General features: G+C 49.0%; 1 protein-coding gene across 1 annotated transcript; it reads left to right on the top strand.

The window, feature by feature from the left end:
* The first annotated feature begins 5,413 nt into the window (after nucleotides 1–5,413).
* Nucleotides 5,414–24,081, top strand: Gabre (gamma-aminobutyric acid type A receptor subunit epsilon). The gene is made up of 9 exons (XM_087210631.1): nucleotides 5,414–5,560; nucleotides 9,177–9,670; nucleotides 10,080–10,147; nucleotides 15,091–15,311; nucleotides 16,042–16,124; nucleotides 17,432–17,569; nucleotides 21,527–21,679; nucleotides 21,796–21,995; nucleotides 22,226–24,081. Exons 1-9 carry the CDS (start codon nucleotides 5,505–5,507, stop codon nucleotides 22,583–22,585), a joined length of 1,773 nt encoding a protein of 590 aa, XP_087066757.1. The 5' UTR covers nucleotides 5,414–5,504; the 3' UTR covers nucleotides 22,586–24,081.
* Nucleotides 24,082–26,454: the final 2,373 nt, after the last annotated feature.

Raw genomic sequence — 26,454 nt, 5'->3', positions numbered from 1 at the left:
GAAGTCAAGGGTCCACTGTACTCACACTCTGTATCTTCTTTGTAAATTACTCTGAGTTGGGAGGGACGTAGACAAGGGTGCAGCTAATCATCTCCTTCGAACTGCACCCAGACCCAGCACTCCAGCCCTGGCCTTCTGGCATGCTCTCTAACACACTTCTGCCACTCCACAGCTTCCCAGGCTCCCACTGGCCTGCCAGCACCTTGCTCTAGGAGACAAGTGCCTCTACTCTCCCAACTCCTCTCTGAAAACTGTCTCCACCTCTTTATCCAGTGCAGTTCTAGCTCCTCTCTGCCTGGAGCAGGTGGTTGTGGCTCAGCCAGGCACTCAGTCATTCATCTGGCCAGCAAGTTACAACCAGGCACAAGCTCGGGGTCCACATGCAGGGCTCCGTTTTTCCCCACTCCATGCCCCTCAGCATCTGGAGGGAGGGTCAGCAGCTTCTTTAAGGCTGCTTCCAAAAGACTACCTCTCACTTCCTCATGCTCACTGGATGCCATTGCCATCACACCGGGATTCCCATCGGCAGGTGCATGCTAGCGTTGCTTCTGTACAGCTCTCTCCTGAGTCTCCCTCCTTGGCAAGCAACTGCAGCATTTTGCCACTGTCCTCTGTGACAAAACTCCAGGCACCACCTATACTCCTCATCTCCAATTCCTACTCTGGCTTTTAACCTGCTTCAGTCAGTCATTTGTATCTCCTCTCCACCCTTCCCGACACACACAGACACACACATGCACACACACACACAGAGGGAGAGAGGCGCGCACACCATGGAAGCTTGGTGAAGACTTAGCCACCTCTATTCTCTTGCTGACCCCTCGAGCTCTCACCCATGACCTCCCTGTCCATTAAGCCAATGGGTGCCATTAATACACGACTTACTGGCATGGAGTTGGACTTGTTGGCCTCTGAGATACACACTCCCAGGTTTCGAGTTTAAGCTCTCTTCTCTCTTTCTCTCTCTGTCTTTCTATGAGTGACTGCACACAGTGTCCTTGTCACAGGACAAGGTCTGAGGACGTCTCTGAAGTGGAGATGGGACCCTTGCCTCACTCCACCCATGGGCAGGTTACATGCACACTGACTTCTATCACAGGAAAGGAATTTCCAGGATGCATCAGTAAGAGGCACAAAGAGACTTATTAAGCAGAATTTTATAAGAATACACTCAAAAAATAGAATATGGCTCCTCAGGAAGGAGACAGGCACGGGAAGACCTCCTGAGTATATTTATGGGGATTTGCAGTGGAGATCTGTGGGTCTTGTGGAACTTTGGAAAGAGGGTGTTCAACTTACAGGTGAAAGGGAAAGGGGGTATGACTCATTCATAGGTGACAGCCACCACAGGTGACAGAGCAGGGGAAGGCTCATTTTACAGGGAAAAACAGATGGTCTCTTCACAGGTGGAAAAGATCCACTTATGCTTATTGTGTCTTTAAAGATCTTAGGAAGTTTTTGACTGGGTTTGTGTCTTGAAGCTGCAGTTTTTACTAAAGACACAATTTTAAAATTACTCTTTCCCTTGTCTCCTTTTTACTCATCTTTATTTCTTCTGTCTTACCTCACACTGGCTTTGAATTTCACTCATGTGCTAGTGACCTTCAATCTACATCTCAGCCATGCCTCTCTGTTCCCTTGCATACTGGCCAGATTCTCTGAGATCTAGAGTACTGCTTCATCCACAATGTTTCTACCTTTTCAGGACATGAGCCCTTGCTCTATAGCAGATGTTCAGGCTATGGTCAGACACTCCCAGGGTGCTTGTGCTGCCATTTATCTGTTTTTAGCTAATAATAGTCATAATAAGAATGAAAGGTAATATTTGGAGTACTTATCATGTGCCAGAAAGCAAAAACTGCCTTCAATGGCTTGTGCCATCAAATGCCACATGAGATGGAAGCATTTCAATTCCTGTTTTTGCATGGATGACATTGGGGATCAGGGAGCTTTAAGTAACTTAGTGGTGGTCATTTAACTCACACCTAGTGTGAGTTCTGGGCTTTTCAACTCTTCCCTGTCTGCAGGGTAGCACAAAGCCCTGAGCACTACCCCCCACTACCTCTGCTTGCAACGCCACTCTCTCTGCTCTGAAGCCCAGTGTGCATCCACTTGCTCTGTTGCCCCTCTCAGCACTTGCCTTAGTCCTCTTGACAGCTCTTTCTCCAGTGGGGCACAGCCTAGTGCCTTAGGCACATAGACTTGTTTGAGCCTAGTACTTAACAAGCTGAGTCTTGCACCACATTTCTGGGCTGGTATTTTTCCCTTGGCCTAAAAGGAGAAGCTCATTTATGTATGCTACATTGGGGCCAGGCTGGAGCATCAACACACAGACTTTATGACCAGCAGCTCTGATTGTATCCCTGAACAATGTACATAGCAGGACACATGATGAGTGGTGGTTTGATATTGGTTATTAAACTTGATAATTCACAGCAGAGAAAGAGATTGTTCATTGCTATTCTGACCAATGGGTGGTTCGGTTTAGTTATGAAGATACAGCTGCTACATTAAGTTTTTTGTTTCCATCCAGCTTGAATATCAAGTTAAAGAATAATGTAGTACAAACAGCGAGGGCGTGGGACCCGCACCCCCCACATGCACACACACAACTAAACAATGAATGTGAGTGTTCGCTTGTGATGGAGCAGTGCATTGTAAGCTACAGAATGTGGGGATCTGTCCTCAAGGCAGTCACTGAAAGCTCTCCCTCCACCTCCTGCCTTCCTTATTTCTGTTCCGTCTCCCTGGTCACCTGCGAAGTCCCTGTGAGCAACTCTCTCCTTTGCCTCCTCCCACACTCTATCTAACGTGCCAACAGTCCTGTCAGGTGTTCCCAAAGGCTCTCTCTTGCAGCCTGCCCTTTATGTGAACTCTCTTGCCTGCCCACAGAGGGATCTTGAAACACAGTTCTGACATGCAGTGTCCCTAGTCAGTATGCTTCCGAAACATCCCATTGCCCACAGGACAGCATGTAGCCTTCCGTTCCAGCTCTGTCTCCAACAATTTGGCCTTCCTCAAGTGCCACATGTTTCTGGTTTCAATAATCCTGAGCTTCTGCCCCCTGCAAGCCCCTCCTCTGGCCACTAGGGCTCAGGTCCAAGGGAAGCATCTTCCAGGAAGCTGGGGCCTCCTGACTTGTTTCACTTGCATTACTACTTTCCAAGGCAAGTTCCTCTCCTGCCTTAGAAACATACAAGGGCCAAGGCTGTGTCTCAGTCTGGGCTGCACATTCCTCCATCACCAAACACAAAGCTCCGTGCAGAAGAGCACACAGCAAAGACTTGGAGAACTACAAAACAGGAATGCCGTTCAGCAGTTTGTGCAAGTGTGCAGCGACCCTGCAATGAGATTGATAAGGAAGACTGCAAGCTGTGATTGATCTTAAGGTGCAGGAGGAAGGCGCCTGGGATGCTCTGATGAGGGAGCTGGAAGCACCAGCCTGCACTGGCTGCTGGGATCTCGTCTCTCATGTAGCAAAGGTAATCAGAGCCCATTGGTCATTAGGCACTAGCCTTGACCCAGGAGAAGACGGGCAAATCAGACAAGCCTCTGTCTGCTAGAGCTCCAGCCCCCAGCCTGGCCGCAAAGCACACCCTTACCCCTCTCTGCAGCAACCTGGTGCTCGGGGGATGGCACATGGATGGATGGGAAGCCTTTTGCTTTTCCTGGGCACAGGAAGGCTCTGCGTTTACCTATTTCCTGCTCTGTGCCCCAGCTCCCTGGAGCAAGACTTGTGACAGGATTTGCAGGGTTCAGAAAAATGAAAGAATATGGGAACACTTGTTCCAAAAATATTAAGAAAATTGGGACTAAAAGATGGAGGGAGGGTGAGGGAGGGGCAAGGAAAGCGATGACAAAAGAATTTGGATGTATGCTGTACATGTACTGACTCCCCACGAGGAATTATGTACTGTAGACATGTATCAATGGGAGGCTATCAAAATTTGGTTAACTTATAAGTGGATGACTGAGAAAAAAATATTCAGAAATTCAAGACGGGGCCACCCACTCAGGATCCTTCCTAAAAACCCAGGAGTTATTCTTCTAATATTTCCAGTAGAAGTCCCCTAACCTCCAAAGTGAAAAAAGAGAAAGAAAGAAATTCAAAGAAATTCAAGAGGGCAGCAGCTCACACAGAGAGGTCTGCAGACTGCACAGAGGCCTGGGACCAATGTGGCTGCACACAGGCCAGTAACAAATATTCGCTGAGTGCCCAGAATTCCTCTAACTTCCAAGGATGTGCTGGATAACGAGACAGATGTATTTCGTGCATGTGCCCCTGTGCTGGTGGATGTTTGTCACCGAGCTGCATGAAGGAGACTCACTGTAAGCAAGCTCACAAAGACATCCCCGAGAAAATCAGCAGTCAGAGAGCAGTGTTGAGAAGATGACAAAGCAGAGCGAAGCCCACCGGCGGGGAAGGTGTGGAGAGCACGTATTAGATTAGCGGGACTGGACACAAGGCCTCCCAAAGAGTGTCTTAGGAGCCAAGACGCAAGCGGCTCGGCTCTTTACAGCAACAGGTTGGGAGGCTGCTGGTACTGGCGGTCGGCTCTGCAGAGACACTTGGTCCCCTGAAGGAGAGCACTGCCCTTCCCGCCTGACTGGGCCTCCTCAGTTCTTCTGGCGTTCCCCGCAGCCCCTTTGTCTTAAAGATGTGGCCATCTCCACCTCGTCTTGGAGAGGACTTTCCGAAGCCTCCAGACGAACCTGCCGCTGTGGGTCACTGCCTCCTGGGTTCAGAGAAAGTCCTCAGTGGAAGCCTGTGCCGCCCTTCTGTTGGGGGTGAACACTTGGGAAATGGGGCTGTGGACTAGCTCACTAGCTCCGGTCAGAAGTTCCTGGAAGAGACCTCAAGCCCGCCCCCCCGCCCCAGCCCCTTTGTGCCAAGCAGGTGCAGAGCTGCCCGGCTTCCTTCTGATGCCAGCAGGGGTGCTAGGAAGGAAAGGCGGGTGTGGGGTGAGATCAAGGGGCACAGGAGGGGCGATGGGGTGCAACAGGTGGAGGGGGAGGGAGCCCGGGAGGCGCGGGAGAGCACGGTTAGAGCCCACGGCCTGCCCCTGGCCCGGAGGGGGTGGCAGGGGAGACCAAGTCCACGCAGCCCCGCGGGCGGGTGGGCCGCGGCCGCCCTCCGCCAGCAGCGCCGCCCGCCGTCCCCGCCCCGGCTGGCTGGCTGCGCCGCAGTGGTGGCGGAGAGGCGGAGAGGCGGGGAGGCGGGGGGGGGGGCGGGGGGGGGGGGGCGGGGGGGGGCGGGGGGGCGAGGGGGCGGGAGGGGCCTTGGCGACAGGACTCGCGCCTCCTCTCCCTCCCGGCTGCCGCAGCGCCGTCGTCGGAGATTTCCATCGAGGCTGGGGGGCGGGCCCGGGGGGGGGGGAGTGCGGGCTGGGGCGGGGCGAGGGGAGGAGTGGAAGTTGGGGCGCAGCAAAACCCGGCACCGCGCGCCCGAGCAGCCAGACTGCGCGCTGCGACCTCCGCACAGGTGGTCGCGCCGGTCCCCCGCGATGTGGCCCAAAGTTCTCCTGGCCTTCCTCAGCCTGTTCCTCATCATCCAGTCGAGGTGAGCCTGCATCCCGGGGCCCCGGCAGCCCCAGTCCCTCGAGCGGAGCCCTCCCGCGCCCCCTCGACGCGTGCCGGCCTCCACCAGCTCGCTCTCCCTCGGGCGTCCCGGGCCTCTGAGGAGCAGCTGGGCCGCGCGGGCCGGACCCTGGCCCCGTCACTCCCGTCCCACACTTTGAGCCCCAGGCACTGGGGCGGCTGGCAGAGCGCGCCTCCCCTCGCGAAGTCCTGGGCACGCAGAGGGGAGGCGGCCCCCAGCCAGCAGCCGGCCGGGATGCGCTCCTGGGGCGGGGGGCCTAAGTGCGCACAAAATATTGAGCTGTGCCCGCTCTGCTCTCTGCGCTCGCGTTTTTCTCCGGGAGGGTTCCAGGCAACTCTGACTTTACTTGCTTCGCATCCCGCAGCTGCTCTCTCAGCGCTACTCCCAGGCACGCCTGGGTTTAGCCTTAGGGTTCCCACCTAAGGCACCCCGCACGCTCCACTGCAGTCACCCCCTACACACACACGCGCACACACACACACACGAACACACACACACACACACGCACACACGCACACACGCGCGCGCGCACACACACACCCCTTTCCTTCCTCAACCAGAGACACCCCGCGGGGCGTGGGGCTGCCCTGGCTGGAGGGAGGCTGGAAATGTTTTTCTCCTTTGAGGTCTGTGGCTTGGGTCCGGACCTGGGAATTTGCTAAAAAGGTTATCCCACAGATTTCTGGCTTTTTAGGGTGGAAGGTGACTGCTTCATTTTTTTTTTTTTTGAGACGGTTTCCCTTCCTGCTGGTGCGAACTGTCTCAAGTTCCTAGGCACAGATCTTTCTCGAAGTCCCTGGGGCTCCTGGCTTGTGGACTGGTGTTTGGCGTACCTGGGTGGAGGGACTGTTTGACTCCACTGGTTTGCTGCTGCTTCAGGGTGGGCTTTGGCAAATGTTTCTGAATGCATGCTAGGAATTTCCCGCCCCCCACATCCCCCAGGGGGGATTTGGGCTAGTTGACAGAGCAAACATGGAACATGGTGACTTGGGGGGGGGGCAAAGATGGCTGGGGGGGGCAAGAGGAGGAGGGAGACCAGAGAGGAAAACAACATGGAGGTGGGCCTACCCCTCCAACCAGGGGAGGGCTGCAGCCAGCGATGCGCATTGGCACCATGGCAGCCTGTGATGTCAGGGAAGGGAGGTTGGGGGGGGGGGGACGCTGGACCATACTGAACTAAGAAACCTCCTTCAGGTCCAGGCTTAGCCTGGACTTGGTGCACAGCCCTTCCTCCACCAGAGCCTCAGTTCTTCCATCTGTAAAGTGACAAGGAGAGCTGGTGTGGAAAAAAAAACTATATCCAGGGCCATTTCTCGAGTTCACCCTCCTCTTCTCTAGCCAGCTTGGGGCAGGGGTGTAGAGATTCAGCTCTACCCTGGGCGAGGGATGTGGATGCCTGAAAAGCCCCATGGAAAATTCCACTAATCCAGCGTATGAGTGTTTTTCAAGTTTTTCTTCTTGGTAGCTCTACAAGTGAGCTCAATAGCTGCTCTGGAGAAAGGTGTGCATTATCAGGTGCTCCTTAACCTCAAGGACCCCAGGATGAGATTGTTTGTCTGTTTGTTTGCTCTAATTGAGAAAAGTTAATTGTAAGATCAAAACAACCTCAGAGTCTGTGACATCTCTCTCCCTGCAGACTAATCGAGGGGTAGGAGGGCTTTGGTGACCCCAGTGCAGTCATATCCGTTTTGCAGTTCTGAACCTGGAGGTGGCGTTCTTGTTAATGGCTTATCAGACATCTGGAAGCTTCGCTATCAGCCCTGCTCCCAGCCACCATTTTGAGAGGTCTCAGGCCTCCATTTTCCCTCCCTGTCTCTGTGCCTCCCTCCCTCCCAAGAGTGCTGGCCCTCATCTCTTCAAAGAACTGAGGGATTAGCCTCCAGTCTGTGAAACTCGAAAAGCTTCAGGGAAGAGGACATCTTCTGGATATGGCTTTTCGGAGTAGAAACTGCTTTTCCCGAGCCCAGTTCCTCCCCTAGCCTACAGTGGGAATTAGCCACTTCAGACATGAGAAAATGGCCCCCGACACAGCACATCTGTATGCCAGTTAAGCAACTCTAAGAGCCTGAGATACTGCAGAAAAATGTATTTTGCCGCCCAAGTTGGCAGCCCCTTGGTCTGCAGTACATGGGTCATGTGTAGGTCTCCTGCTCTGTTTATCCCTTATTTTAGGAAGGAAGTTGCCTCGTGGCTTATAAAAAAAAATCCTTTTGAAAGTGTAACATACAAATATTAAATCACATAAGTGAATAAATAGCTCAGTAGATTTTCACAAAGTAAACATGTTCGTGTAACCAACACTTAGATCAGGAAAGAGAACATTAGCAGCCCCCTCCCAACACATACACAGGCACACACACATCCACACTGCACACACATACACATGCACACACACACACACACGCGCGCGTGTGCACACCTCCCTGTATAATCTCCCCAAGGGAAGCCACCCTTCTGCCTTCCAACATCACACATTAATTTGAGTTGATGGCTTTTAAAAAAGCTTTTAATTATAATTTTTTCAAAGATATATGACAGTCGAGGGAATAATAGACTGAATCTCCATGTACTCACCAGCCTCACATTTATGCACTTGTGGTCACTTCTTTCTCTGTCCCTACCCACCATCCTTTTCTGGATTAGATTACTTTGTAACGAACCTCAGATATCTTACCATTTCATATGTAGTTATTTTAGCTCTGAAGGACTTCACAAATATAAGAAAATGGCAGTATTGCACCAAATATTTAAAAATAATTTACTCATGTCTCAACTATCTTGTCTGTTCAAATCTCTACTGTTGTGTCATAAATAGTGTTTGTATAGTTTGCTTTTGAAAAACTGGGATCCAAATAAATTGTGTGCATTAGCAAATGGAACATTTTTATTTTTTCAATCCTTGTTATTGATTTAGAACCTCTATACAGAAAAATGCTCAAATCCTAAGTGTACAGGTGAGGAGGGGTCAGGAAATGACGACACTGGCATAAAGCAAGCCAGGTCAAGGACTGGAATGTAACAAGAACCTCCGAAGCCCCTGGTACCCTTTCATCCCTGTCTCGAAGCAAAGTAGCACTCAACCTGAGGGGAGTGCAGACATTAACAGATGGCTTCTTTGAAATGATCACTGCTATTATTATCATTATTATTATTATTATTAGTGTTATTGACTTGGTGCCTGGGCTTGGCACTCAAGATGGATTCCTGTTGGCCGTCCATTTCCCGGATGCAGCCTCTGGGAGAAGAACTCCTGCCTTTTTTCAGTGCTGAGACAGGCACAAAGAGCTGCTCTTCTGACTTTATTCTACATTGCATACCCTTTGAAAAGCTAGGTCTTCTTGTTGTTGTTGAATAAAGAATTGTGAAAGAGAAATAGCATAGGAAGTCCTCGAAGAACAGAAAGATTTAAAAGAAATTAACCAGTGTAATCTGTTAGTGCTCCATAATTTACTGTTACCAGTTTCTAATTAAGCCTTGCATTGCAAATATTTCGGTTTGCCTCTGTCCCCAGAGGCACCAGCTGCAGCCCCTGCACAGTGGAAAGTATAGCTTGACTTTTTGTTGGTATATATTCTAGGGTGGTGGGACCTCAGACTGAACTGGAAGATGAAGCATCTGGCCACAATGACGTCATTTACGGCCCCCAGCCCCAGCCCCTGCCCCAGCCCCAGCCCCAGCATCTGCGTCTGGGCAGGAAGCTTCTCTCTAAAAAAGTAAAGCCCCAGGTTCAGCCTCAGCCCCTGCCCCTGCCCGTGCCCCTGCCCGTGCCCCCTCCTGAGGCCCTGCCCCCAGCCGTGCCCCTGCCCGTGCCCCCTTCCGAGCCCCTGCCCCTGCCCCCACCCGAGCCCCTGCCCCACCCTGTGCATCGGGGCAGGGAGATTCCCTCTAACAAAAAGAAGCCCATTGGTGCCCCTGCGGTGGTTGCCACCACTGCCCCCGTGATGGCTGCCACTACTGCTGTTACACATGCTTCGGAGGCTCCGCGAGCAGGCAGCAAACTGCCAGAAGCATCTAAAATCCTGGACGCCATGCTGAAAAACTATGACAACAAGCTGCACCCTGGCATTGGTGGTGAGTAGCAAAGCCCAGTTCCAGAAGGAGGGAGGGAGGGAGGGTTGCGGGCACAGGTGTGGGGAATGGGTGAGATGGGCAATAGGTGAGGGTGCCACGCAAGGGACGGGACATCTGCTGCTGACCTATCGGATAATCCGTATTAACTCTAGTCCCAGCTGTGCTATGAATGTGGGTCAAGACTCTTCCATTCTCTCACCCTCAGTTTTCCCAACCCTAAAATGAGATAACTGGACTACATGACTAACCTGCCAGGTGTGTGTCCAAACCTTCACCGTGCATGAGCTGATTCTTGCCATGAAAGAGCAAATAAGGAACTAGGATCGGTCCTCTTTCCTCCTTTCTGCCTGTGCCCCTGCCCCATGCCCCGGTAGACACTTATCCTCTGCTCCTTCTGCTTCCCTTCCAGCGAAGCCCACCGTGGTCGATGTCGAGATCTCCGTCAGCAGCCTGGGCCCTATTTCCATCATGGACATGGTGAGTACTGAATTTTGATTCCACTCTTTTCGAGCCCAGGGCCTGACCTATGGGGCCTGCCATGTTCTTGTGCTTTCTACTCTGTGTTTCTCTAACAACTCCAAGAGGTTTGGTTTGGTTTGGTTTTTGGAGGGAGGGGAGATTTTAATTGTTCAAACCTTGAGAATGAAGCTGGAAAAGGTAAGTCTCTTGCTGTCTGAAGAGGACCTTTGGAGTCGTGACTAGATCTTCCAGTCCTTCCTTCAAAATAAAAATAAAGCAACTTGAAACACTGCAATGGAATGGCTCTTTCTTTCTGATAATTATTTATGTGCCTTTAAGTCTACGGTTGCCAGATGTTGCTCTGTGATTGTTTCTCTAATTGTGTCCTTGTTCCTTTCTCTCTCCTGGTATTTATCCACTGGCATTTATATGAGTGTCCTTACTATCACCATTCAGGCTTCATTTGCAGAGCACTCTGCCTACCCTAGCCCTCCCGCCAAGGATGCAGCTTGGCCCCACAGTCCAGCAAGCGTGGCCTTCCATGGATCTGCCCTGCTTTACCCCTCTACAGAGCACATGCTCTGATCTATACCAAAATATGGACACTCCCAGACCACCTTGAGCCTCTGAGCTGAGCTTTGTTCAAGCAGTATCCTATTTGAGATACCATTGCTCTATTTTCTTTCTTGTCACAAGCCCTTTTCCCTCAGAGTCCGGCTCAGAGGACATTTTGTTTATGGCACCTTCCCCACTGTCCACAGCTACTAATGTCACCCTTCTTACACCACACTGCATTCTGGGCACGTGCATCTTCCTACCTTATACCTACCTCAGTTCATTGGAATGATCTCCTCTATGTCTATCTTGCTCTGTCCACCACGGACTCCTTGATCCCAAGGACTCAGTAGAAGTTAGCTGACCAAATGTGTTATGAAAGATGCTCTGTAAAGGTCACTTGTATCTGCAGAGCCTGACAGTGAGGAAAGCTTTGATCACCAACGTCATCATAGCTGTAGATTTGGCTCGGCCCAGAGCAGACACAGTTTTCACATACCCACCAGTACCCAGCAAACACCATGTGGTTGGGTGAGACTTGGCTTTCAGATGAGCCTTGCAAAGGTAAGTAACCCCGAGGGAAGGCCCAGGTATCTGCTTCTCCATTATCAGACCATGTGTTAAAGCTGCAGAAGGCCTATTTTTGCATGGCCTGCTTTCTTCTGGTATACTTGATGAGGAGGGGGACACAAGTTTCTGCTACTCCGGCATAGAACACACCATTGCCCAGAGCGCACTTGTCTGTGGATCCTCGTAGTAGGCTGGGTGGCAACCCAGGCTGCCATTAAGGATCCCTTTAACTTTCAATGGACTGGAGCCTCCCAGCAGGGTCATGAATCCTAGTGTTAGTTGTAGTCAGTGTAGTTGTTGGTGGGGGGAGTTTGAGCCCCCTTCGATCAGTCAGATGTGTCCTCTGAAAAGGCTGCCTGAGCCCAAGGCATGTGGCTTTTAATCAGATGTTTTGCCAGTCTTCTGAGTCCTGGCTGGACTCAGAAGCACCCAGTCTGAGCTTGAAGGGCAGTGGTCAGATTGGGACCAATGGCCCGTCACAGCATAACCAGTTCCCCATGCTGTGTCTGGCTGCAGTAGCTGTTGCAGGTGACTTGAATTAAGCCATTTCCTAAATTCTGAATTTCTAGTTTCAGCTGAGCTAAAAGACAAGTGATGTACATCCCAAGTTCCCTTGTCAAAACGGGGAAACATTGGGCCATTAGTTCTCGGTTGATGTGTAAAAAATTTACAATTGGTATTGTGTTGACCAGAAATTAAGTGCTTATTCAAAACACTTCATAGCAGCCCATGAGCACAGTGTGGCTGTGGAGGGGCGGGCTTCCCACCAGCTGCCGAGCAGTTCACAGTCCTGTGGACTAAGGAGACTGCTGGCCAAGCTGGGGCCTCCAGCTGCTTGGGAATGTGGGCATAATCTGAAGGCCCTTTGTAAAGGCAAGTGGGGTGCGGCCAGGCAGGGTGGACTCCGGGGCTCCCTTGCAGATGGTCAACAGGCTCTCAAGCGCTTGTCTGCTTCTCCAGTCTACTCTAGTGCAAGGCCGTGGTAATGGTGCTGGGAGTGGACAGCTCCCTATGCCTTCAGGCCTCAGTTTCCCTATCTTTAAAATAAAGAGTTGTGTTGTGACATAGTTCTGGTACGTGCTGTTCAAACTGCTTGCAGTTCTATTTCAGTCTCTCTTTCCCCTTTCAATACCAGTGGTGCAAGCTTCTAGCTTCTTGTGCTTCTTCCTATTGAACATCCTGATGTTTGACAGGCAGTGTATGGGACAGAAAGCATCTCGAGAGCAAATAATCACAGGTACATCTGTGCATATGCACCCATACATTCAGAGGTTCTGCACACTTGTTTGAAAGGCAAAACAAAACAAAGCAGAAAAATGATTCTCCTCATTTAAAAAACATGAGACTAGATAGATGTTTCTCTTATGACTCAAAGTACTTTGTTTTTTAATATAATTCTGTTTTTGGTACCGGGGATCAAACTCAGGTCCTTGCGCTTGCGCAGCAGGTGGAGAAACCACTGAGCTAAATCCCCAGCCTTTTAATATAATTCTGAGGAATGAAGGATCGAGGTTAATTAACATCAGCACTTCCCAAATAAAAGCTGAAAGGAGAAACTTGGCTGTGTACAATCAAAAGTGTGTGTGCTTATAAATTTTTCAAATGATGTTGAGCTAGGATCTCTGATTTGCCATGAGAGTGTGGGGCTGAAAGGGTATCAGCCTCGCAGGAGTAGCACCATAGTCCCGCACAGGTGATGAGTCTAGTTCATGCAACTGACCCACCATCACCTATTTGTAAAGGAAATGTGTCTTCCCAGTCTGGTACCATATCTATTTAGGAATGTCACTTTCCTTTGGGAACATCTGAGAATAGAAAACTTTTACAGTCAAACTTTGAGGCTGTTTTCCTCCATGCACACCTGAGTGGATAGCAATGGGGCCTTTGGCCACTGGTAGGGGAAGGATCTCAACATCAGGGCTGGACACTGGGTGATTTAGGGGGGCATTCCCAAATTATTTCTAGTCCCCCATTTAACAAAGAGGATAATAGGCAGACACATACGTTTCTAGTAGGTCTCCTTCCATATTCCCTTGGAACCATTTCTAGGCCACCTTTGGTTTTCTGTAGTGTCAGTATCATCTAGCTGTTCTCTATTCTGCTTTACTTTGACACAATTACATGTTCATGTGCCTAAGTGTGGACACAGTTTCTAGATGTGTCATTTTTAGTGACCAAGTCCTATTTTGTTTCTTAGCTTGCCTGTGAAATGTTCTCTTATTCATTTATAAGGAAACATGAAAAAAAAACTTGATGGGAATAGCTCATGAGCTTATGCTGATGTGGAGCCTCAGAATCTGGAATATCAGAGCTAACAGGACTTTTAAATATCACCAGATCCCACCTACTCTACTGTTTTATTGATGTCAAATTTCCTAGAAATCATTGGCATCCTTGACTCTACATACAAAGGATGATCAAAATATATGGTAAATGCTGACATTAACATTTATTACAGTAAGATACATTACCATGAATCCCCACAAAATATTCCCCCTCACTTTGAACACACTTACCCTATCATTCTTGTTACTTTCTGAGGCAGTTCTGCAAGTTCTCTTTTGTGAGTCATTATAAGGTGTGATAAAAAATACAGCAAATGCTGCTGCCAAGTCCCATCCAATGGAAAGGCGGACTTGTAAAAATATTATGGTGTGTCCTCATCCACCTTCTTCATTGGATCTGGCACCATGAAAGTTCTGGCTCTTCCGCAAAATCACAATGACCATGAAAGGGAAACATTATGAATCGATTCAAAACATGGAGGCAGCCATGACAGCACAACTAAAGACACTCAGGAAAGAGGACTTTCAGACCTGCTTCAGAAAGTAGCAAGAACAATGTGATAAGTGTGTTCAAAGAGAGGAATATTTCGAGGGGGGTTAATGCCATTGTGCTTTACTGTCGTGTTTGCCATTCTGCTGGGCAATACATTCTTTACCTAATGGTGGAATCACCCAAAGATCTGTGGTGGTTCTTACAGAGTAAACAGCATGAAGTGAGTAGTAGTGCAGCAGTGCCATGGGCTAAGTTCTATGAGATGTCTGTGTATGCTTGGAAGAGTGAGACTATTCGAATTCTGGCAGAGTCACAAATGAGTAGTCTGTCAGTTGACTCTGCAGTCCTTGCAGATCTGTTGGTAAAACAAATGATTGGGTTGAAAAAACAGAAAGCTTGTAGTCATAAATGCTCATTCTAGAAAAGACAAGACTCAAGAAGACATGATTCTAATCTTTAGATGCCTTTCATTGATTCAGTTTTGCCTCTGATTTAAGACACACAACCATTTTAAATCAGAGTTTGCTAAGATAAAGAGGGGAAAATGCAACATTAAAAATATGCATCCACTGGAAGATGTATCCTGGTTTCAAAAATTTGGGAAAAAGGCATCTTAAATTCAATAAAACGTCATTTCTGGAGATCTGCCCCCTGGAACAGGACTAGACCTACTCAGTGTGCATCCAGGGGGTGGGTGCAAAGGGAATTGCTAAGTGAAAGTAGGGCACTCCATTTAAGGGAAACCTTTGTATTCTGAGGTGTGAGATTGGTATTAACTGCTGCATAATGTGGGGGCCTTGCTCCCTTTGCTGTGGTAATCCAGAAGGGCTGGCTGACTTTTCGGCTGGGATCGCTGGACTTGGTAACCTCAGTCCCTTCCAGTCCTGACATTGGATGAATCTCTGGGCAGTGAGAAGGGACCCTATCCTGGTCTAGTGCTTCATGCATTCTACTACATTGCCTTTAGGATTGAAGGTTAAGAGGTGGCAAACAATATATTTGTGTGCGGATGTCCATTGCTCAGCCCAGAGTGTCTGGTTTTCAATCCTTCCCACCAGGAATACACCGTTGACATCTTCTTGTATCAGAGTTGGTACGACGAACGTCTTCGTTTCAATAAGACCTTTGACAGCTTTGTTCTGAGTGGTGATATGGTGAACAATGTGTGGACCCCGGAAGCCTTCTTCGTGAATTCTAAGAACACCATGGAGCATAGTGTCACCATGCCAAACCAGATGGTCCGAATCCACAGGAATGGCAAGGTGTTATATGCAATTAGGTAAGTCAAACCTTTGTTGTCTTGCCTCTTGGGAGTCTCCCTCCCTTTTGGGAATCTAGCCAATGACTTATGAGCAGCCTCTCATCCTGAATGATATTCTCAAGGAAGGGCCTATCCAGTTTTCCCAGCTCAACCTCTTCATGTAAACAGAGACATTGAGGCCTCACAATTTAAACAAAAAACAAAAAACAAAGATTCTGTTTAAAGTCACAGACCAAGTTTGTGGTAGAGCTGGGACTACTCCCCAGTGACTTGGCTCCCAGTGCCCAGCTCCCTCAGCTAGAATGTACCAGTACGATTGCATTGCCTGGACAATTCCATCCTAAGTGAGCACTGGATGCAACGGCAAGTCCACGGTGGTGGAATTGTCAAGGCAGAGCAGCAACACAGCGGTTGGAACTCAAGAGCAGGTTAGATGCTGGCAGGGGGAGGTGGAGCATCATTGGAGGGGGTGGGGTCGGAGATGGTAGAGTGGGGAGGGTATTTGTAGATCCTAGAAACTGGGCTGGGCGAGCAACAAAAGTCCATCTAAGTTCATATAATTTTATGAAGATGGAGCCCAAAGTAGTTAAATACTTCCATGCTGTACTCCTTCTCTTTTTGTCTCTCCTTTGAGCTTTTTGCCTTAAATTCTGCTGTTGCCATTCAATAGTGGCAGTCCACAGGTCAAAGCTGGATGGAAACCTAGATGCTCAGAGCCAGCCTAATGAGGCTCTTCTCTTCCTTCCAGGATGTCCATTGTCGTGAGATGCTCGTTCCACATGCTCAAATTCCCAATGGATTCTCACTCTTGCCCTCTGTCTTTCTCTAGCTGTGAGTACCTTCTTAGGTTTCGGGGAACCCAGAGATATGTTGGGCCCCTTCTTTTTCTCATCTTTGCTGTTTACATTTTTCTGCTTCTGCTTTTCTCCTAAGATGGTTCCAAAGTAGTGCCAAGCCTCTGCCCTCCACCCCCATCCTCAGCTCCTTCCCTGTGTTGCTCTACCCGGGCCTCATGCTTATTTCCTCCTTCTTCCTTGCACCTACCTCAAGTGAGCTACCCGCTTCTGAGCTATATCTCAAGTATGTCTGCTCTTCTCCATCTCTGCTGCTATCGCCTTGGTGTAGGCCTTTGTCATCTTCCCCTTGGACTTTTGCAACATCTTCCCTTTGAACTGGAACATATCCTAAATGTAATTGATTGTCTGCTCCCACCCCTGCCACCTGAACAAACATGTTGCTTCTGCATTCCCATCTGTCTCACTGATGCCAAAAACTTTGGTGCTTCCCTGTGTCCCCAACCTCCTGCATCTAATCAACCAACACATCCCGTTGGTGCTCCCTCCTGATTTTCTATCTACCCTTCCTCTGTTTCTATTTCTCTGTATTCTGACTGTCGCAGCTTTGATTCCTGCCTTCATTCGTTGTAATGTGCTTGAATTGCTGCACTGGCCCTTCATAGCTGGCCAACTTGCCAACCTGCTGACCGCACGTAAGAACCATAGTGACCTGAAGCAGCATCTAGACCCGGTCACTTCTTCATTTGCAATCCTTCCTTAACTCCATGGATCAATTCCAAATTCCTCAAAATGACCCTAAGGCACTTCATGCACTGGCCTTTGCTCCCTCCTCCTAAGTATCTCTGTGAGCTCACCATTTTGAAATTTTGCCATTTCCACAGTAAAGCAGGCATTTCACCTTTCAGTGCTGCTCCTCACCTTTCGGCATCATCCACATGGAAATGTTTACTTGACTCTCAAGATTTACTGGGAGTGTCACCTGCTCTAAAAAGTCTTCTCTGAGTGTGTTCCCAAGTAATAGTCCCTTACTTTGTTTCCTCACTGTTCTGTGGGTAGAAGTTTTCTAGAGCAACTCCAAAAGTCACAGTTGTATACTACTCACTGAGAATGTGGATGCTTGAGGGCAGGCTTATGCCTTGCTCATCCCTGTATTTGCAGGCCAGGGCCTGGTGCTCAGTAAATGCACTTATTGAATGGACTTCAACAACCAGGTAAGAGAGGCTGAGTCTCACAGCTGGCGAGGCCAGAGTCAAGGCTCCAGGGCATTGCTCAGGCTGACTTCATGCTGGAGGGCACATCAGCTGGGCTTCCCAGTCTCATTTGACCCTTTTTGCTTTCCAGTTTCCTACCCTGTGACTGATATGATCTACAGGTTGGAGAATTTCAGTCTGGAAATGAACAAGAATAACACCTGGAAGCTTTTCCAGTTTTACTTTACTGGAGTGAGCAACAAAACTGAAATTGTCTCCACCCCAGCTGGTAAGTGTGCCATGGGAACCAGGGCCAGGCAGGGGCCCAAGAAGGTGGTAGGGGTATGTGGAGATGGTCATGTGTATGGATGCTGTGCACCCATGCCATCAGGACATGGCTCCTGCCTTGTAAATGCTAAGCACTTACAACTGTTTGCAGAGGAAACTGAGACTTTACAACTATGTCTCAGTCTCATCTGCAAAGAAGTAAGTGCTTTGCCATGCCTCTTGAGAGGTAAGGTAAGTAAATAAAATTTTGTTGCCGTCAGATTTGGCAACCAGCTTTTCATGCAAACCCTCCAGTTTCAAGGTCTTCATTGACCTACTTGGAGCTTGTGTGACATCTCCGTATCCAGAACAGTCCAAGCTGGTTGGAAGGGAGACAAGGCCCATCTTAATGGGAGGTGGAGACTAGTGTTCTAATGGCAGCTGGGGTGGTGAAGGAGATTATAGAAGCTACAGTGCTGCCACACTGACATTCGTCTTAGAGGAGCGGCTCTGAAAAGCACACATTGCTGTCAAAGAATTCATGGTGGTTTCAGCATAGACATGGTCACTACTGGTTTTCTGGTCTTGTACCCAACAAGGACATAGGGGAGGGTCCTGGGTCTCTTAACTTTCAGCTCCCACTTAGATGTGAGCATCTTTGCTTGTGTTTCTAGGTGACCTGAATGAGGACCTAAGGGACCTTCCCAGGGTTGCTTCCAGAGCAACCCTGGAAACCCTCTTCACATGTACTGATCAAGTTCAGGGCACTGCCCTCATCATTTCCAGAATGTGGATGGAATGAGTCACCCAAACTGCCATTTGTCATGGGAGCCATATTGCTTTGCTTCTGTGTGGTTAGACAGAAAACTAACTTTTGCTTCACTCATGGAGTTAGTCACTAGGTAAAGGACAGCTCATGCTCACCTGGCTAGAGCTTTCCTTGCACAGTACTAGGCAAGGGGCAAGGGCTGCTTTACAAATGCTTTCCTTCTTCCTGGGGGTTCTAGGGAAGCAATTCTACTGCCTTTACCGAGATAGTGGCTCTTCTGCCAGCTAACTATGGGCCTGTCTCATAGCTTTCTGTACCTCGCTTTCTCCAGATAGGTGGGGACTCATCATCAAAGCTAGCAGAGGAGATAAGGCCCAGGGGCTTGTAAGTCACTAGTGGTTCCGTTTAGTAGATGATTGTGCATTGTTTCAAAATGGTGCCCTAGTGACTACAAAGCCCCATGGCCAGCATCATCACCAGATCAGTGACACTAGGTAACCACCAGGTCTTCTTTCTCTTCTGCTGGACATGGTTTTCCCGGGTCAGTGTGATCTTTTGGGCTGTTCTCAAACTGTTCCAGTCCACTCCTACTCTCTTTCTGCAGCAGACTTATGCACTCATCTCCTAATGTTTCAGAATGCAGTGCTAGCTGTCTACTCTGGTCCCCTTGGGTCTTGAACCAGAGGACCTCTGCTTCACGAGGTCTCAGAAAATCCACCTCTGCCCGCAGTGAGTGAATCATCCTCCTCTGACAGCTTTGGAGCTTCGGTGCTTCGGTGGAACCTTACAGCAGTCAGTTGTTGACTGTCTTGCAAGGAGTTTTCTTCCTTCTCTAGACAGACAGCTGAGCCCATCAGCAAACTCACCATGTTTCATCTGGAACTTCTGTTCATTGGACCTAGTTCTTTTCCACCAGTACTATCCAACTTATATTCAGCCCAGTCACTCTTACAGTAGGTCAAAATGAAAGGACCTGTATTCCCCTAGACCTAGATCATGTTCTGTTCTAGTCTCCACAGCCCTAGTTTATTTTTCTCCATTGTTCTTCAAAGCCATGGGTCCACTCATCCTTCTAGTCCGAGCCCTGTCAACTTTTTAATTTTCTCCCGCTTGCAGCACAACCATGGTCTGGGCAAAGCAGGTAAGAGTAAAACCAGAAAACATCTTTAGTATTTCTTTTACTTGCTTTGGCTCCTTGGCGCTATACGCCTTTCTTTCTTCACCCCAGTTTCTCCATTCCTCAGGAAGGAGAATGTGTGTGTTAGCATTCTTCTCATGGCTTTCAAAAACAAATTTTTATCTTTTGACAAGTGGATAAACTTCTTCTTTGTCCAGAATAAACAAGATTAAAACAGAGAAATCCAAAAAAAAAAAAAAAAAAACCTTTTGACAAGCACATGTAAACTCAGCAGTTTTGCAGGGACTGGGGTGGTTACTGCTAATTAGCAGGCTCTTAAATTGTAATCAAGACCCCAGGGCAAGAGAACTAGAAACTTGATCAATACATTCTGGCCAGTGGTCCAGTGTGCCACTTGTCTCTGCTGCATCACTGGAGGCACTTGGGTCAAAGCTTCTGCTCAGGAGCCAGGTTTCCCACTGCTCCCAGCCACTTCCTTGCCTTTTTTTCCAGAAGAGTCTGAGAAGTGTTGCTCCCTGAGTGTCAGTGCTGCCAAGGTGAGTGGGCAAGGCTTCTGTCCTTCAGCTCCAGCACACCCAGACCTATTCACAGGCGATCTCCCTTGCACGGGCAGGTTAGTGTTCTGGTTTGCTCTCCACACCTGTTGCGGACAGCAAGAAGGGTCATGAGCATCTACTGGTTTCCAGGCTACTCCAGGCTGGGATGGGCAGGGGCTAAGCTGCAGGGCCTAAATGAGCCACTAGCTTCAAGGGATTTCAAAGCCCACCTACTTCAAGGCCAAGGAATTGTATGGGATCACTGAAGTGGGAGTCTGGACATAAACTTCATAAATGACCCAGGACTGGAGCTCTTACAAATACATTGTGATGTTGATAGTGAAAACTGATGTTCTGTATTCCTCTAGACCTAGATCATGTTCTGCTATAGTCTCCACAGCCCTGGTTCATTTCTCTCCCTCACTTTTCAAAGCCTTGAGTCCACTCCTCCTTCTAGTCCGAGTCCTCTCAACTCAGAAAAACCCAAAGGAGCCATGGAGGCAGGATAGCATACAGAGTGTTTGGGGCAGTTATATCAAAGCACTGGAAGGCTGAAGATACAATTGGAGTTGCAAGTTGTCATCAGGTCCTGCGGGAGCCATTGGTGTCTAGGCTGAGAACCAGAGTAGGGACACATGCCCAAAGGAACATGAACACATCAGTCCCCCTTGTAGGGGTACAGGTATGCTCTGCAGACTTGACACCTAGAGGGCTGGTTGAAATGTTCACTTTCAGATCAATTTCTCTGTGTTCCTGAAAAATCCATTTGCGCTAAAGGTGCTAGACTAGACTAAGAACAGGGGGTTTGGGGTTTGAATATTAGTGTAACAATTCAAGCTATCTCAGAGAATCTGAGAACCAATGAGATTAGCTGTATGGTGTGTGTGTGTGTGTGTGTGTGTGTGTGTGTGTGTGTGTGTGTCTGTGTGTGTGTGTAATCCATCAGTTGGATCTGGGTCACTTTGGGCTTTTAGTGTCAGAGTGTAGAGTTGATTCTGTAGCTCACGTAGAATACAGAGCCATTGAGCCCTCAGAAGTTTGGGAGGCAGGAGAGTACTTGCTTGGGGGACCCTCCCCTAGTGAAGCAGTGTATGTGTAGAAAGAAGACCAGAAGCCATGTGCTTCCTCCAGTCACAGCACATGCCTCTGTCCCCTCATTCCCTGAGGGCCAGCAGTGCAGGTGTGGCCCTGCAGATACACTGAACATCTCAGTGGGCATGGAGGCAAAGTCAGCCTTCTGCATGTCAGTTGTGTGGGCCTGATAACAAGAGGACGAACTGATTTTTTCACTTTGATCTGACTCTTCTGCCACCCTGAAAAGACAGCTCTTGGGGTGGGACAGTGAACTGAAAAAGCAGTGATGAATTTGGCCTTGGCATAGCCGTCTCCCTGGGCTCCTTCTGGTCCTATGTGTGTTGCATGGAACAGTTTGCCTCTGTTGTTTGACTGCCGCAGGGAACCCTGTGAGTTGAGCAGTAGGGTTCTCACAGTATATGCCCTGCTGTATATCACACTATGGGGTTTTATGTTTTCCAGGTGAATTCGTGGTCACGACGTTTTTCTTCAATGTGAGTAGGCGGTTTGGCTATATTGCCATTCAAAACTATGTTCCTCCTTCTATGACCACAATGCTGTCCTGGGTTTCCTTTTGGATCCAGAGAGACTGTGCTCCAGCCAGGACCTCCTTAGGTGAGAGGGTAAAAACTGGGCATCCACCTGGCACGGGTGACCCTGGCTCAGCTCTGGCTGTTGCCACATCCTGTGGGCAGCGTAGCACGTGGGTCAGGCACTCCTTTTCCTCGCAGGGATCACCTCCGTACTCACCATGTCAACTTTGAGCACCTTTTCTCGGAAGAACTTCCCACGTGTCTCCTACATCACCATCCTGGATCTCTACATCACCATCTGCTTCATCTTCTGCTTCTGCGCCCTCTTGGAGTTTGCCATCCTCAACTACCTGAGCTACAGCCACAAGAAGGCCCATGCCTCTCCCATACTCCGCCATGTACGAGCTGGGTGTAGGAGTGGGTAGTGGAGGTGTAGCCGAGGGCAATGAGGTTATAGTGCCCCAAGGTTTGGGGAGTTAGCAGGAGCTGAGGGAGAAATCAACTTGCTGCTGTGATTGGAATGCTGGTGTGCCAAGGACAGAGTTTGCCGAAAACTGTAACCCATAGGTGTGGCTCACCTTCCCCTGACTCTTCTCTTTCTCCCCTTTTCTTCTCTTGTCCAATGCAGCCTCCTATCAGCAGCGCCCGCGCCCGTGCTCTGGCCCGTGCCCGTGCCCGCCAGCAGGAGGAGGTGTTTGTGTGCGAGATTGTCACCTCTGAGGGAAGTGATGGAAAGGAGCAAATATCTTGCTCCTTCCAAGAGCTCCCCGCCCCAGTTGCCCCCGAGCCCCCCCGTGGAAGGTTCTGTGGAAGCCGCAGGTGTTTCAGGAAGTATTTCTGCATGGTCCCTGATTGCGAGGGCTGCACCTGGCAGAGGGGTCGCCTTCGCATCCACCTCTTCCGGCTGGATAACTACTCCCGAGTTATTTTCCCGGTCACATTCTTCTTCTTCAATGTGGTCTACTGGCTTGTTTGCCTTAACCTGTAGGTGCCAGTAGGTTCCCTGTGGGGCGGACTCCTCAGTTCCCCGGGAGGTCCCAAGCCCCTTTGCCAAGGGAGTCGGGGCACAGCAGCAGCAGCAGGAGCACCTGAAGTGTTTTTCTTCCCTTGTTCTCCAAATACAAGCCTGTGAAGAGTTTGTCTTTGGTAGCCCTCTCCCCATGAGTCCCTTCACTCGTTCTTCCCAGCCCCCCCTTTCAAAGAACTTCACCCACCTCTCTTCCAGAAGGGCATTCACAATGCTCAGTCTGCAGGATCACAGGCTCTTAAGGATCAGCTCCCTAAAACCCTGCCCATCTCTGAGCAGATCAGCTCACTTCCAGCTGTGCTGACAATCACTGCCTTTTTCCAAACTCCCAGCAAACTCAGGCCTCAGCCTCAAAGTGCACAAATCAGCTATTTGCCCCATCCCTATCCTGACACCTCCTTAAAGGGCTAGATAGAGTACAGGAGGATCCCATCCTAGTTTTTCCTATCTCCCTGCCCTCCCTCCACATGCAGATAGACAGGCACTGGTATTATCTCTTTCAGAGGAGGGGAGCCAGCAAGTGGGTCTTTTGGGGACAGTATCCCTCCCTCAGCTGCTGTGACACCTCACTCTCCCCCCCCCGCTTCCATCTGCACCACAAGTTCAATGCCCTGCATCCAGTGGGTATCTGTCTGTTTTGGTGTGTGGTGATAGTGATTACCCCCTGCTTTTATGCCCCCTCTTCCTCTCCCTTGGCCCTTGTGACTCTGTAACGTACCCAGTGACTTTCCCAGCCCCGTCCAGGTGCTAGGCTTTGGTAATTTCCTGGGGCCAAGAAACGAAAGAAACTCTGATTTGCAGTGGGCATTACCCACCATTAATTGGTGCCCACCTTGGGCACAGTCGGAATTTGACAGCTTCCTTGTCCCCTGGGCCCATGAGCCAGTCCACTCTTATCCTCGGGGCGCTCACAATTACAGCCAATCAATTGAATTCCCCTAAATTTATATAGCACTTTACCTCTGGAGAAGCACTTTTGACAAATCCTTTCTATTTGGAGTCTCCTTATAGCCCTGCAACACCTCCAGGGCAGGATTCTTATCCCATTATGGTTATGCAGATGTGAACCCTGAAGCACAGATTTCTCTGGGGCTGTAGACCTCACTGGAAGCCACTCAGGAGCCCACTGTCTTGTTTTAGGCCACACCACAGGGCTAGACAGCTCTGTTCACCACAATTTGGTTCTTTTGCCTCTCCTGGCACCTCAGCATGGCAGGCTCATTTCAGCATTGGCCTGCCCAATTCCTGGGCCTGAGGTGCTCAGACTGCCCCCCAAATGGACCTTCTGCTGGCTCTAGTCACCCAGTGAGATGAATTTGAACCATCGCCCCAATGCTTTTATATGCTAAATGAAAACTGTGTCTGTGTTTTAAGGGGGTGGGTAGGGTGGGAATCCATCTGCTTTCTATCACCATCATCTGTAAAGGGGAATATATAAATAAAGAAATCAGCAAAGCATTCGAGGTGTGGCTCGTGTCTTTGGCCTTCAAGTTTGTTCCCAGTTCAGGTTTTCAACTTTTGTCTGTTCCCCTCTCCCATATATGACTCCTGGACATATGTGAGCTGCCAGGCATGCAAGGGGGACCCTTTTCTCCATATGAGCAAGGGGAAGAGAGTGCCTGGGTGTGTGGCCCCCTCCCAGATTTCCTGGCTTGCTTCTGTGCCTGTTCTCTGGGCCCTGCTTCTTTTGCCCATCACGATAGCCCTGTACCTTGTCTGGGTGCCACTGGGCTCCCCCACCCCCGGACAGATGGTGATGCTGAAGCACAAAGAAGGAGAGATTCCACTCCTGTAATACAGCCAGGCAGTAGTCCAATCCCGGAAATCCTAATGCCCTGCCTCAGTGTCCGGCAAGCCTGGAGACCTGGGTTGATTCACCTTTGGAAAGTCTGTTAAGAAGTGTTGGCCCTGGCGTCCTGTGACACTTCTAATTCCAAAGAAAATCAAGCGATAACAGCAACCAAAGAGGAAACAAAAATGGTGTCTGAACAGCTGACATCTTTGTCATAAAGTCCTCAGAATGATCCTTAACCACTTCCCTATTAAAAAAAAAAAAACCCACATCTTTACCTTGAATTGTGATGCCTTAACCTACAGAAAATTACAGGTAACCATGTTGGAACAAGGGAAATAGTTTCTTGGTTTTATTTCCATGAGAATGATGCAGGTGAGAGCATGGCAACCTGGCCCCTGAGAAAAGCAGTGCAAATTAGATTCTTTAATTTCACTGCAATAAAGCTTCGAATACAAAAAACCCATACTATTTATAAATCTTGGAAAACTCACATAATCAGTTCTTTAAAAATGAGGAAATTGAAATCATAGTTGGGTGCATATGTGAAAAATAAAGCTAATGACCCCACCGTGATGGCGGGCCCCTGTAAACCTAGCACTCTGGAGGCTGAGGCAGGAGGATCACTGTGAGTTGAGCCCAGCCTGAGGTACATAGTTCAAGGCCAGCCTGGATTAGACAGAGAGACCCTGTCTCAAACAAACAGAAACACTACATACTAAAGTCAGTGGGATGCAGCCAACACTGCACTTCAGAAAAATTCACAATGTGAGCATTTTAATTATTAAATACAGTGGTAAAAAAAAATGAGTGAAGCATTGGAAACTACAATTTGGAAAAAGGATAAAAAAGCATTACTCCTCAAAAAAGTTTTGAAGAGTAAACAATATAAGAATAATTATATCTTGTTTATATAATAATATAAATAATATAAAGACAACCAATATGTGAAAAACAATGAGCAAACTCGAATACCTACCTCTCTTTTCACATCCAAATTACAGATGTATGAAAGATTTGAAAAGTTTTTAAAGAAAACCCTAAAGGCACTCTAATATGGGGTATAGGAAATACCATTCTAAGCATGACATAAAACACCAGAAACTGTAAAGATTGAAAAAACTGTACCTGTGTTAAGAAATAATAATTGAAAAAGCCCCCAATTGTATAGCAAAGCACAGGGTCACGGGTCAGTTTTTCTGGGAAACACTCAGGGAAGTGCTGAGAGCACGATCCAGTGGAGAATCACGGAGGCTGACTGCATGGTCCTCCCCAGTTGTCACCAGTTAGGGCAAGGGGATGGACCCTTCAAGCCCTTCACTGGATGTGAGCACGAATTGGACAGACATGAACTGGGGTGTGTCTGGGAGAGATCTGGTTGAGGGTTGTCAGCCTCCAGCAATTGTAGCAGCTGGAGAAGCAAGATCTGTGCTAGAAGGGCATTGGTGGGCAAATGTTTCCGTGGTACACCACAACAACCACTATCATTCACTCTTACCTTGCTCAGGCTCATGTGTTCGTGTAGATTCTAGACCAGTTCTCCCATGGCTACGTTGTGCTCACTTTCCTAAGGAGGCACCACACACCTCCTACCAGAGCTGCTTGCGAGACTTCACTGATGTTCACCATTTCCATCTCTACTCTCCCTGTAGATTCCCCTCCTGCTCAGCCAGCATCTCTGCTGGTCTAGGTGGCTTGCCTTGTGGATGGACAGGGTCCTTCCTTCTGGAAATGGTCTGAGGCCCTGGAAACCTCGTGGTCTTCTCAGGCCATGGCTGGTGGATTTGCTTGTCATTTCTAAGGGATAACTAAGTGGGTCACTTCATCCTAGCCCAGGACTACCCACTCGGAGTACTACAAGTATTGACAGAGATGGCAAAGGCAGGACTCTCCCAACAAACAAGTTTATTTCTTACAATTCTGGAAACCGGAAGTTCAAATGTCAAAGTACTTGCAGACTTGGTATCTGGAGAAGGCTTGCTTTCTGGTTCCTAGATGTCAGTCTTCTCACTGTGTCCTCAAATAGCTGCAGGCCTAA

Source organism: Heterocephalus glaber, unplaced genomic scaffold (assembly GCF_053883595.1).
Source record: "Heterocephalus glaber isolate CG9 unplaced genomic scaffold, H.glaber_assembly_v1.0 deba00001164, whole genome shotgun sequence".
Classification (NCBI taxonomy): domain Eukaryota; kingdom Metazoa; phylum Chordata; class Mammalia; order Rodentia; family Bathyergidae; genus Heterocephalus; species Heterocephalus glaber.
The sequence above is the reverse complement of the archived record's forward strand: the minus strand, read 5'-3'. Positions and strand labels throughout refer to the sequence as shown.

Coding starts and splice junctions, on each gene's coding strand:
- Gabre (XM_087210631.1), top strand. CDS start 5,505: ATGTGGCCCAAAGTTCTCCTGGCCTTCCTCAGCCTGTTCCTCATCATC. Junction 10,148..15,090: donor CTATTTCCATCATGGACATG/GTGAGTACTGAA, acceptor CCTTCCCACCAG/GAATACACCGTTGACATCTT. Junction 17,570..21,526: donor AATTGTCTCCACCCCAGCTG/GTAAGTGTGCCA, acceptor TATGTTTTCCAG/GTGAATTCGTGGTCACGACG.